The sequence below is a fragment of the Pelobates fuscus genome, chromosome 3 (assembly GCF_036172605.1).
Source record: "Pelobates fuscus isolate aPelFus1 chromosome 3, aPelFus1.pri, whole genome shotgun sequence".
NCBI classification, from domain to species: Eukaryota; Metazoa; Chordata; class Amphibia; order Anura; family Pelobatidae; genus Pelobates; species Pelobates fuscus.
Genome location: NC_086319.1, coordinates 31,686,949 through 31,700,119, shown reverse-complemented (window position 1 = coordinate 31,700,119; position 13,171 = coordinate 31,686,949). Strand labels below are relative to the sequence as shown.

The window sequence follows — 13,171 nt, the reverse complement described above, 5'->3', positions numbered from 1 at the left end:
TAAAGATTTTAAGACGATAACAAAAAAGCAACATATTTTTTAGATGTGTATGGGACAATTGTGTAACTAAAAATAATATCATTACAATATTACATACTAGCAGACGAACCTCTGTTCACGTGTCCGGGGCAAAATTAGTCATCAATGAATTCCAATCTAGTTCTGACTGACAAGAAGATAAAAACAAAACAAAAGCTGGAATGTTTTCAATTTTGCAAATTACAGATATTTAATATTTAACAGAGTTTTACCTCTTTCTTTTGGTACAGAAAAATGTGAAAATGAAAATATGAAAACGGGTGACTCAAAACAATCATTTATGAGCAAAGGAGTTCAAACAGATTTAGAAGACCAGTCACTTTTGGGAGATAGCTGTAACGACATGGCAATTAAAAGTGAGTTTTACGTCTCTTCAGTGTTTCTTATGTAAAAATTATTTAACACTTCGTCTTTTCACTAAAGCGATTGCTGGATCAACATATGATGAACTGTTATTTGGAGTATTGATTACATAAAGCTAAATGTTAAACTCAGTCCAAGTTGAATAGACAGTTTACTAAGTGTTCATTCACAAAGTTAAGTAGACGTTGCTAGCAGTCAGCTCTTTAGTGCCCTGTAGTCAGCTATTTGGTGCCCCACGTTGTTACTTATAGGGACACTTTGCAAGCCACCCCCTTCCCCCTTCTTCTACTGATTATATTTCCTGGGCTATCCAATCACAGACTTTCCAATGCTGCCCAATGAGAAGGCTTTGGGAAGCAGATTCTCTGAGCAATTGCTGCCTGTTGAGCTTAGTTTCACTGAGCTAAACAACCAGGAAGTAATCGGACCGGTTGTCTAATTGAGGGGGAGGGGGTAACAAGGTTAATTTATAAATGTGTCAGCTGGAAATCTGCACTTTTTGTAAAATGGAAAAAATGAGGACACACTCCTCACATAAAAGGCATTCCTGCAAGCTAAAGTATGTTAGGTGTATGCAGTGTCCTTTTCAGTAATTATTTTAGTAGTTAAGTAAGTGAGTGAGATTTTGTTAAAGGGACACTGTAGGCATCCAGACCACTTCATGTCATCAAAGTGGTCTGGGCGCAATGTAACGGTCATTTTATCCATTCAGCTGCAAGCAATGCAGTTTCAGAGAAACGGCAATATTTACATTGCAGGGTTAAGCCTGCCTCTATTGGCTGTCTACCAGACAGCCACTAGAGGTGCTTCCTGTTTTTTTACGGAGTTTGACTCGATGAAACAACATTGGAAGTCCTCACACTTTGCATATGGACATTCAACATCTTTGAAATCCTGATTTTATTTGCTGGCGGCAGGAGGGAGCAGCAGAGCGACATGGTTGTCTATCCCTGTCTTACACTATAGTGTTCCTTGTAACGGATCACCTGGCACCCCAACTGGGTACCTCCGTTGAAGGATGCTCCTAGCGCTTATAGAGGGCTCCAAGCGCTCCGCAGACACCACAACCACCGTAGGCCCCACGAACCGCCGCAGCTTGGTTGGGGTCTCGCCTTCTCCTACCCACCCTGGACCTACAACAAGGCTCCAGGTTCCAGTGGGTGAACCTCTCCTCCAAGAGAGTGAAGCAGGAGCAAGCTCTTACAAGAGCTTAGAAGTGATTATCCAAGGGAGCATGCAGAGCATAGCAATCCCTTGTAGTGATATAGCAATTCACCCAATAAGAGACAGGACTCTAGATTGAGGGTGAAGAAGAACTCTAGTTTAATTACACACACTCTGCTTTGATGCAATTCTCCCCTGCAAGGGAGACGCCCACATCCAATTAAACATTACCCAATCACACAATGGTTACCTCCCACAGATTCCCTCCCCTTAGCCTGAGAGGTAACCCAATTATAACATATAGTTTAAACATACATTTTCATACATTTCTATAACTCCGAAACTATGCATTCAATATTAATAAAAAACACATATTAATAATCAGCATACTTGAAATATGAACACACTCAAAAATCATGCAAATCCTTCCATTAGTTCAAAGGTTAGTCGGAAGTCCTTTGTGACCGACCGCTGGCACATTTTCATGCCCAAAACAGTTCCACAGATTCAAGCTGTGCGGTCGGTCTATTTCTGCTCTGAAAATAACAAAGTCCTATCCGAAGGCGCCGTTCGAATCGTCGAACTCACTTCGACTTTAGTCGAAGTGTCGAAGTGAAACCGGGGTTATTTCCGTGGTGTTCTATTGTCTACCAGAGGTCTGTTTTACACTCAGAAATGACAAAGTCCCGTTCGAACGTGTGTTCGAATCTTCGAACGGGACTTAGTCTCCAGCCGCAGTAGGGGACGCAGTAGGGGACGGTACAGCTCACCGCGTTCGACTGGATTAAAATGGCCACTGCCACGTGTTCGACTGTAATGGCGGCCACTTCGACAGCTTCGGCACTTCGACGGCTTCGGCACTTCGACTGCATTCGAAGTGCCAGTTCAAAAGTTGGAACACTGCTCCCAAGTATTTAAAAGGGCCAGGAACAGCATACAAAAATCCATTGTGCCCAAATATACTTCTTGAAGGGGTAATACACCCCAGGGCCATAGTCGCAGGGCAGGAGGCTAGCAACCAGGCTTCTCCAGTTCATAGTGGCGAGGTTGGTTCCACCACATTTCTCCCCTTTACCATCCAGACTAACAGGGTATCTGACCTCCTGTCGGTCAGTGCCCTGGTTAGTCCAGCAACCCACCCACAGAACACAATCAGCAGTACAGCCCACCCACAAGAAAGAGTTACTACACCTGGGGTAGTGGGTAGCTTGTCCATGTCCAGGTGCCTCACTACGGCTGTGCAGGGGACTGGTAGACTGCCTTGGTGGGTTGCTGAGTGGGCAGAGACCAGCGGTACTCTGCCCTGGTGCCAGCGCTACTACGGAAGTAGCCTGGTTGGAGCCTGGTTGTGGGAGGGGGAGACCAACTGTCTCCCCTCTGGATACACTGCTCTGTGGCTGGGGGACAGGACCGACCGTCCTTACCCCTTGTGCGGCAAGTACAGAGACTATGGTCCCATCTGCACCGTTTGGGGGTGTAACATCTCCCCTTGGTGGGTTAGGCTGCCGCTGGAGAGAGGGTGTAACAAGCTCCTCTCTCTGAAGTGTAAACTGCCACTGGGGAGAGGGGGTAGCAGGCTCCTCTCCCTGACACTCTCTCTGCTGGTGGAGAGGGGGACCAACTGTCTCCCCTTTCAATATTTTGTCCTGCTGCTGGGGTGCGAGACTGACTGTCTCTGCTCCCTGCAGGACACTCTGCCGCTGGGGAGGAAGGACGGCACCTTCAGCTCCCTGGGGTACATGCTGCCGCTGGGAAGGAAGGACGGCACTTTCAGCTCCCTGGGGTACACACTGCCGCTGGGGAGGAAGGACGACACCTTCAGCTCCCTGGGGGACACACTGCCGCTGGGGAGGAAGGACGGCACCTTCAGCTCCCTGGGGTACACACTGCCGCTGGGGAGGAAGGACGACACCTTCCGCTCACTGGGATACACACTGCCGCTGGGGAGGAAGGACGACACCTTCCGCTCCCTGGGATACACACTGCTGCTGGTTAGGAACGACAGCACCTTCAGCTCCCTGGGGTACACACTGCCGTTGGGGAGGAAGGACGGCACCTTCAGCTCCCTGGGGTACACACTGCCGCTGGGGAGGAAGGATGACACCTTCAGCTCCCTGGGGTACACACTGCCGCTGGGGAGGAAGGGCGACACCTTCAGCTCCCTGTAACTCGCACTGCCGCTGGGGAGGAAGGACAACACCTTCAGCTCCCTGTAACTCACACTGCCGCTGGGGAGGAAGGACGGCACCTTCAGCTCCCTGGGGTACACACTGCCACTGGGGAGGAAGGACAGCACCTTCAGCTCCCTGGGGTACACACAGCCGCTGTGGAGGAAGGACGCCACCTTCAGCTCCCTGGGACACACACTGCCGCTGGGGAGGAAGGACGCCACCTTCGTCTCCCTGGGGCACCAACTGCCACTGGAGATTGGGTGTCCATATCCTCAAGCTCCACAGTCTTTGCTCAAAGGCCCTTGCCGCACTGTTTTCAGCACTCAACTGGCGCATTACTTGGGAGATCACCTCGTGTGAAGGGTCTGGGCCATAGCAGACCAACCGCCTCTTTACCTCCTCAATGTAAGCGTCGTCCTCGTAGCGACGTATCAGGTTGAGGTGCTCTTCACATGGCTCTATCCACGCTCGCTCCGTGCTGCCGTAGGTAGGGATGCTGCACGGTGGCTAGCTCTATCCCTCTAGTTGTAACTCCACACGTTACCGGTGTCTCCGAGCTGCTTCTCCTCGCACTAGGACGCCATCCTACCGCTGCCACCACTGTAACGGATCACCTGGCACCCCGACTGGGTACCTCCGTTGAAGAATGCTCCTATCGCTTATAGAGGGCGCCAAGCGCTCCGCAGACACCACAACCACCGTAGACCCCACGAACCGCCGCAGCTTGGTTGGGGTCTCGCCTTCTCCTACCCACCCTGGACCTACGACAAGGCTCCAGGTTCCAGTGGGTGAACCTCTCCTCCAAGAGAGTGAAGCAGGAGCAAGCTCTTACAAGAGCTTAGAAGTGATTATCCAAGGGAGCATGCAGAGCATTGCAATCCCTTGTAGTGATATAGCAATTCCCCAATAAGAGACAGGACTCTAGATTGAGGGTGAAGAAGAACTCTAGTTTAATTACACACACTCTGCTTTTATGCAATTCTCCCCTGCAAGGGAGACGCCCACATCCAATTAAACATTACCCAATCACACAATGGTTACCTCCCACAGATTCCCTCCCCTAAGCCTGAGAGGTAACCCAATTATAACATATAGTTTAAACATACATTTTCATACATTTCTATAACTCCAAAACTATGCATTCAATATTAATAAAAAAACACCTATTAATAAGCATACTTGAAATATGAACACACTCAAAAATCATGCAAATCCTTCCATTAGTTCAAAAGTTAGTCAGAAGTCCTTTGTGACCGACCGCAGGCACATTTTCATGCCCAAAACAGTTCCACAGATTCTATTTCTGCTCTGAAAATAACAAAGTCCCATCCGAAGGCGCCGTTCGAATCGTCGAACTCGACTTTAGTCGAATTGTCGAAGTGAAACCGGGGTTGTTTCCGTGGTGTTCTATTGTCTACCAGAGGTCTGTTTTACACCCAGAAATGACAAAGTCTAGTTCGAACGTGTGTTCGAATCTTCGAATGGGACTTAGTCTCCAGCCGCAGTGTCAAAGGGTAGGGAACGGTACAGCTCACCGCGTTCGACTGGATTAAAATGGCCGCCGCCACGTGTTCGACTGTAATGGCGGCCACTTCGACGACTTCGGCACTTCGACGGCTTCGGCACTTCGACGGCTTCGGCTCTTCAACTGCATTCGAAGTGCCAGTTCAAGAGTTGGAACACTGCTCCCAAGTATTTAAAAGGGCCAGGAACAGCATACAAAAATCCATTGTGCCCAAATATACTTCTTGAAGGGTTAATCCACCCCAGGGCCATAGTCGCAGGGCAGGAGGTTAGCAACCAGGCTTCTCCAGTTCACAGTGGCGAGGTTGGTTCCGCCACATTCCTTTAATAGCCTGTTGCTGATAATTGTCGTTTAGTCTTAAATATACTGTGTTGTTTTATAGTCTAGCTATGTACATCATTAAAAAATACGTTCTGGGTCTCATCTTTTGAAAATGTTCTAATTTTATTTGACAAATTCTAAAGAATATTGATAACTTGTTTTTAAAGTATTGGGGAATTAACTATTCTTGTTTTCATTAGAATGATATGGTGTGTTTTGTACATCTCTAATGGTGCTGTACTTTCTACCTTTATATTGCCTGAGTTAAAAAAAAAAAAAATATCAATCTTTTCAACTATATTTGTGTCTGCTGGGTTTGTGTATATGCAACATGATACTAGCCTCTAGATGTTCATGCTCAAAGTGCTTCCAGCTGTATTTGGCTCCTGTTATTTTGTAAAGCAGTTATACTTTGAATCTTAAAGAAAAAAAAAATCTAAAACGTACTCAGTGGTACATTTTTTATTGTAAAAAGTCATAAAATAGTTAGATGTTTTTTTTGTTGGATTTTTAAAGCACACTATAGTATCTGTATTCCTAACACAATAGTGTCCCTCTGCCTCTGTAGCCCACTTTTGCAGCAATAAAAGGCTTAAAAAACCTAAACACTTACATGATTCCAACGCAGAAGTCCAGGCCCAGACTGGCCATCGGGCATACTGGGCAAATGCCGGTGGGCTGCGATGGCCGAGGCAGATAGGGATACATCGTTTTTTTGTTGTTTTTTTTTTTGTTGTTGTTTTTTTAAATACAAAAAAATACATATTTATATAAACACTGTGCTATTTACACTGACACTAAGAGCACCCACGCACAGCACACTTATACTAACATCACCCTCAGACACACACAGCACCTTTACTCACACAGCACCCTCACACACAGGCAGCACCCTCACACACAGACGGCTTCCTCAGACACAGACATGGCACCTTCACACACACATCTCCCTCAGTCATACAACACACTCTCACACGTATACAGCACATACACACACACGTATGTATAATATATGAAATAACCCTCAGTAAGTTAACAGACAAAGAAAATTAGAAACATAGAATGTAACAGTAGATAAGAACACCCTCACACACACATCACGCCTCTTACACACACACACTGCACTCCTCCGACACATGCTGCACCCTTCACACATACACACAGCACACCCAACACACTGCGCCCTTCACACATACAATATGTCCAAACATATATATATATATATATATATATATATATATTATTTTTATTATTGCCATTTATATAGCTTCAACAGATTCCTTAACGCTTTACAATATTATATACTACAGAACCACTACACATTATATACATACTGCACCACTACACATTACGCTCCAGATACACTCTAGATCCCTTACCCTATATACACTCTGAATCCTCTATACACACACACACACAATCTCCTATACACACTCTGGGTCCTTTGCACACACGATCCCCTACTCACACTGCACCACCTCCTCACACTACATTCCTGACATACAAACTCTGGATCCCCTATACACATACTACATTCTCTAAACAAACACTCTCTATAACCCCTACACACTACAGCCCATATGCACACACTCACTACATCCCATATACACACTATGCCCCCTATACACATACTGTCTACAGCCCCTAGCCACACATATTACACCACAAACACAAATTAAATTGACCTATTTACACAATACCACGCCACAATCAGCTTACTCTACACACACGCAATCACACAAGCAGGCTCCAAACACATGCACCATACGCTTTTCTGGCCCTTTTGTCCTCTGGTATCCCACTTGTGGAGACACCAGAGACAAGTTAAAAGCAAACACAGCACAACCAGGTTATTAAATCTGCTTGCACTGCACAGAACAAATACAGGGCTATTTTCTCATGCTAGAGCTCTTCAGCTGGGCTCTCTGCATTGAACTAACATGCTCACTTTGAGAGGGGGCGTGATTGTCATTAGTGATGAATAAACACATCCTCTCTGGCCCCGCCCCTTTCTCAGGGGGCCGCTGTGATTGAAAAATGCCTGGGGCCAAGTTTTTTTCCCAAGTCCGGCCCTGCCGAAGTCCCACAGTGCCGACTCCATCACTGCTTCCTCTGATTTTACCGCAAGGTGGGGAACCTAATGTACATGCATAGCCACACGTGCATTAGGCCTTCACCATTGGAAATAATAAAATCAATGCTTTCCTATGGGGTTTTGCATGATGCTAATGCAACGCCTGAGTACATCCATCATCATTCATTGTTAAACTCTGTGAAACTGCAGAAATGCGCCTCTAGTGGTTATGTGGGAGACAGCCACTAGAGATAGTCTTAACCCTTTAATGTAAACATTGCCATTTCTCTTGCAGGGTTAAGGGGACTGGGGCAGTGGACCCAGAGGACAGTGGACCCAGACCACTTTAATGAGATGAAGTGGCCTGGTGCCCATAGTGTCCCTTAAAATAACTACAATATGATGATTGCTCCCACTTGTATACATGAAACTCCGTATAGCCATTATTTTCCAGTTCCTTGACAAACTGGTTGTTTTAATTTACAATTCTCATTTACAGATTCATTCATTCACTGTGTAAATGGAACTTCCCAGCTCATCCCAACATTCACATCTGTAACTGGTGTCCATGGTTGGATGACTTTGGACAGATAGTACTAAAGTGAAACTTCTGAATAACCAAGCAGGCAATGTACAGGGCTTTGAGTTCCAAGGAGAGACTCCGCATCTGATAAAATTTTCAGAAACAATAAAAAAAAAACTGAGGCCCAGCATCCAAAAACACTTTGTACCATAACTACTATTAACAAGCTGTAGTGGTCATGGTGCTTAGTTTCCCTTTAATTGATTAATTACATGAGATGTTATATAGTTGAATTTTTTACCTGCAAGAATGTCTATTGCCGCATGGATAGCATGGATTTCCGTCTGCTCCACATGCTGATCAATCAAATGCAGCCAGAAGGAAGTTAAACCCACAAATGACATCCTTAAAGCAACAACAATCACACTGATATAGTCTATAGAATCTCTTATCTATTTATGGTCAGCATCTTAAAAACAAGTCTGAACATTTCATGTTTTTAGCTACTGTCCAGGATTCAATATTGCACACCACAGCAAATCAATTTTTGTTAATGCAACAGCAGGAAAAGGACAGGAAAGGACTGTGTTCAACATAAAAAACACTTAAAAGTAAAACTCTGCTATTTTAATAAGCCTGATTGGTGCAGTCCAGTGTATTGATGTGCATGCACACTAGCTTCCCAAAGCTTTAGTATGGGAAAGCATTGGATTGGCTGAGACCCATTGTACAGCGCTACGGAATTTGTTGGCGCTATATAAATAATAAAATAATAATAATAATAATAATTGTCAAACACGATGATTTCAGCAATAGAGGCGGAGTTTCTCCAAGAAGACTGGCACAGTGAGGAAAAAAAGTAAAAGTAAACTATTTTATTGTAACCCTGATAATGCAGGTTTGGTCACCTAAACAGTGATTAGGGCACTATAGTATTACAAATACCTATTTGTATTCCTAATGCTATAGTATTCTTTTATGTTATAAGATATAAGCATATCTCATCCAATAGAATTAAGTTCTTAATATGGTACTGGTTAAAGGGTACACACCACTCATGGTACACACAACTTATTCTCATTTGAAAAACATAAAATTCAATTTATATCTAGTGCTATCACTATTGCTAGCAAATGTACAATTGGGAGAAAAACCTATTTAAAAATAGTTCTGTCAATCAACTCTCCAGCATTGATCTCTAGGCTGAAGAAATGACTGACTGGGAGAGCATGAGAGCCTTCCCTATGCACTCTGTCTGCTTTCTATGCATAGCAACCACAGAGCATGCTCTCTGGTTGCTATGGATGCTTCCTATATGGTGCTAATTGCATAGGAATGGAGTGGTTGATGCCATCATGGTCAGAATCCTGGAAATAAGGACAGTTTGTTGCCATCTTGGACGAGGTATGCCTTGGTTGGGGAAGTGTCTCAAAGAAAGGATCGGAGGCAGACCATGGACATGGATGCTATCTTAGGCGTGCGCAGCCTGTTGCATTAGGGTGTGCACCCTAAAGCACAAAAACACGCGCTGCGTTTATATGTATGTATGTGTGTGTGTGTGTGTGTGTGTGTGTGTATATATATATATATATACACACACACACACATACATACATACATACATACATATAAATGCAGCGTGTGTGTATGAGATATATATATACACACACACACACACTTTTGCATACATACACAGATACGCACTCATATAAATATCAATACAAACATTTAAAAAACTAATTGCAATCCCTGCGGCCCCTGCATTATATTTTATTAAATAGCAAAGCACCAGTGCAGCACGGAGCCTCAATTTTAAGGCTTGATTAAGGTAGGGTGACCACATTTCGAAAATGCCATTCAGGGACACTTTCTTGCCCCTCCTGGACCACCTCTTCACACCAGACAGAGACACAGTGGCGTAGCGTGGATTTCAGCATCCTTTTCCCACCATATTTCATATCCCTCCACAGATCCACATTTCTCTCTCCTACCTCACCCTGTTTACAGCTACAGACCCACATTTCTCTCTCCCACCTCACCCTGTTTACAGCCACAGACTCACATTTCTCTCTCCTACCTCACCCTGTGTACACCCACAGACCCACATTTTTCTCTCCCACCTCACCCTGTTTACACCCACAGAGTGCCTGTACTGCAGGGAAAGTGAAAAGACCTGGGAGGGGGAACACGCGTGCTGCCAGGTCTCTCACTGCGGGGACGCATTGGGAGGTGATACTACAATAGTTGCAGGCCACACACAGGCAGGGGCTGCAACTATCACTAGAATAAAGCACAATAAGTAATGCTGGCCCAGATAAGAGATCCGATGCCCTGTCAATGCATCCAGGCCCCTAACTGCCACAGGCGCTCAGTCCTAATTAAGGTGTGCCCAGGCAAACCCGGCACATGTGCGCACGCTTATGGATGCTATAATGTTGTATCACCTACAACACTGAAGACATATCATTGCTGGGTTTAAGGGGGAGGTAATTAACATATCAAAACATTTAATTGGATATATTCTTTATCATATGATAAATTATATATTATTAGTCGTTGGGGCAATTAGGTGACGCTGTCATGACCGTTTCACCTTAACACTGCAATTTAGATATACAATTCACCATTCATCCGTATATTAAAACTGCATTTATGGGAAAATTTCCACACTGAGCAGCAAGTGCTCACCAGTTCCCCAAAACCCTTATAATGTTCTTCTTTGGTTCACTTCAGCACTCTACTCAAAGTCTTTTTACGGCAAGGAAACCGGTCAAGCATCCTCCTCCTACAGAGCTCTTAAAATGTTGAATAAACTTGCAGGGAACATAAACCCAAGGATCAGGCAAGCTGGATTAAAGCCCATAGCAGATATAAATGCCTTCATTATAAGGGGCAAAATCCCTCCAGAGAGGCAACGTTTATGCAACTTTTAGCAAATACAAACGTGCACTATTCCATTAGCAAACACTACATCTGAATGTGCTTTTTAAAAAGGGTAATTTCAATAGCATTTATTTGGCTCTGTTGCTGACTTTCTTATTTAAACATGACCATTAAGAGTTGGAGTGTTGGTGAAATAAATTTTGCAAGAAATAATGCTGTAGGAAAATGTGTAACATACTCATTAAATCTATACCACAATTAGATCACTATATTTTGTTACATTGACATACTTGAACTAATTGTGTTACACACTTACATTCCGTGTCATTCATTATACCTTATACGTATACATTTTTTCTCCAACATTTATATACAACATGTAATGTAGAAGTCCAGCATATAGTCAACGTTTGTATTCTGTCTACACTGTGTTGTATAATTTTCCACATATTTATTTTTGTAAAAGAGAGTGTGCCAGTGAGACTGAGCTTAATGTGCTAGGGCAGCGGTAGAGGCAGCCGTTGCCATTTCACATGTTGTGGATTACATCTCCCCTGATTCTTTGCCAGCATTATGCCTGTAAGAGCATTGTAGAAGATGTAGTCACCCAAAATATGGAGTGCCAAAGGCTGCCTACATCTGGGCTAAAGTTTGTCTGTGAGAAAGGAAAGAAAATAAATTTGAGAAGAGGTTGAGAGAAGAAGTAAAGATAGGTCTTAAGGATCATAGCATCTGGCAAAAAAACAAAACAAAAATACTTAATACGCCAATGCCACTGCGTCATTCCTGGATAAAATAAATTATACTCTAGAGTTGTATTAACATGTTTCTATCTTCATTTCATGAAGTAAACCTTTGCTTACATGTGAAATGCTAAAGTTGCCATGGAAAAATGTAAATCATTGCAGCAGTTTCTTCCGAGGAATTTGAAAAACGTTCAGACTTATTCTCTCTTCCTCTTTCTCACTAACGTCTATGATACCCTGAGACCAAAGGTCCTCAAAGGGGTGGCATAAGCACCATAACCACTACAGCCCCCAGGAGTCCCCTGACACTTGCACAGTAAAAAATAAATGTTTTTGAAGTGTTTGACACTTATGTTGGTCCCGAGGACACCACCGTTCTGATCGCATCTTCTCATATCATAGATCCATTCTATACTTCTAAATTAGTGATGCCACTGTTTGGACAGAATGTATTGGTTAAGAACATCAGATTAAACTGTCAGTCAATGAATTTAGTCCAAATAAGATTAAATCAATCTATATAGCTAAAGGGTAACTTTACTTTTTTACATATATCTGATGGACTTGAGGTGCTCAGGGGATCAGGGTAACTATCAAGCTTTCAAAATTGGTTTGACTACTTACTCTGTGGAGGTGCCAGAGGAATCCTGGCATCTTAGCTATAAACCCAGGCCGTAATGCTTATATTTTACCTACAGTGATCCTTTACGAAAAGCTTTCCTCTTCGATTATGCTTGTCAACTTTTTATCATGCAAACATGTATTAAAGGACCACTATAGTGCCAGGAAAACATACTCGTTTTCCTGGCACTATAGGGTCTCTAGGTCCCCCCCACCCATAGGGTAATCCTCCCGCCGGGCTCTAGGGTGAGGAAGGGGTTAAACACATACCTTTTCTCCACCGCCGGGCTCCCTCGGCGGTGGGGACTCTCCGCCTCCTTTCCCCGTCATTGGCTGAATGTGCATATTAGATATCCGTATCTGTTTAAAGGATATTAGATATCCGTAACTGTTTGACAGATATTAGATATCCGTATCTGTTTGACAGATATTAGATATCCGTATCTGTTTAAAGGATATTAGATATCCGTATCTGTTTAAAGGATATTAGATATCCGTATTTGTTTGACAGATATTAGATATCCGTATCTGTTTAAAGGATATTAGATATCCGTATCTGTTTGACAGATATTAGATATCCGTATCTGTTTAAAGGATATTAGATATCCGTATCTGTTTAAAGGATATTAGATATCCGTATTTGTTTGACAGATATTAGATATCCATATCTGTTTAAAGGATATTAGATTTCCGTATCTGACAGATATTAGATATCCGTATCTGTTTGACAGATATTAGATA

The 13,171-nt window shown here is 43.6% G+C and overlaps 1 protein-coding gene across 3 annotated transcripts in view; it reads left to right on the top strand.

The window, feature by feature from the left end:
• Nucleotides 1-13,171, top strand: part of MDFIC (MyoD family inhibitor domain containing) — a 128,999-nt gene that overhangs the window by 54,735 nt on the left and 61,093 nt on the right. For all 3 annotated transcript variants that reach the window (XM_063446872.1, XM_063446871.1, XM_063446870.1), the window contains exon 3: nucleotides 270-395. In XM_063446872.1, the coding sequence (XP_063302942.1) occupies nucleotides 270-395 (126 nt within the window). The remainder of the gene's footprint in view (nucleotides 1-269; nucleotides 396-13,171) is intronic.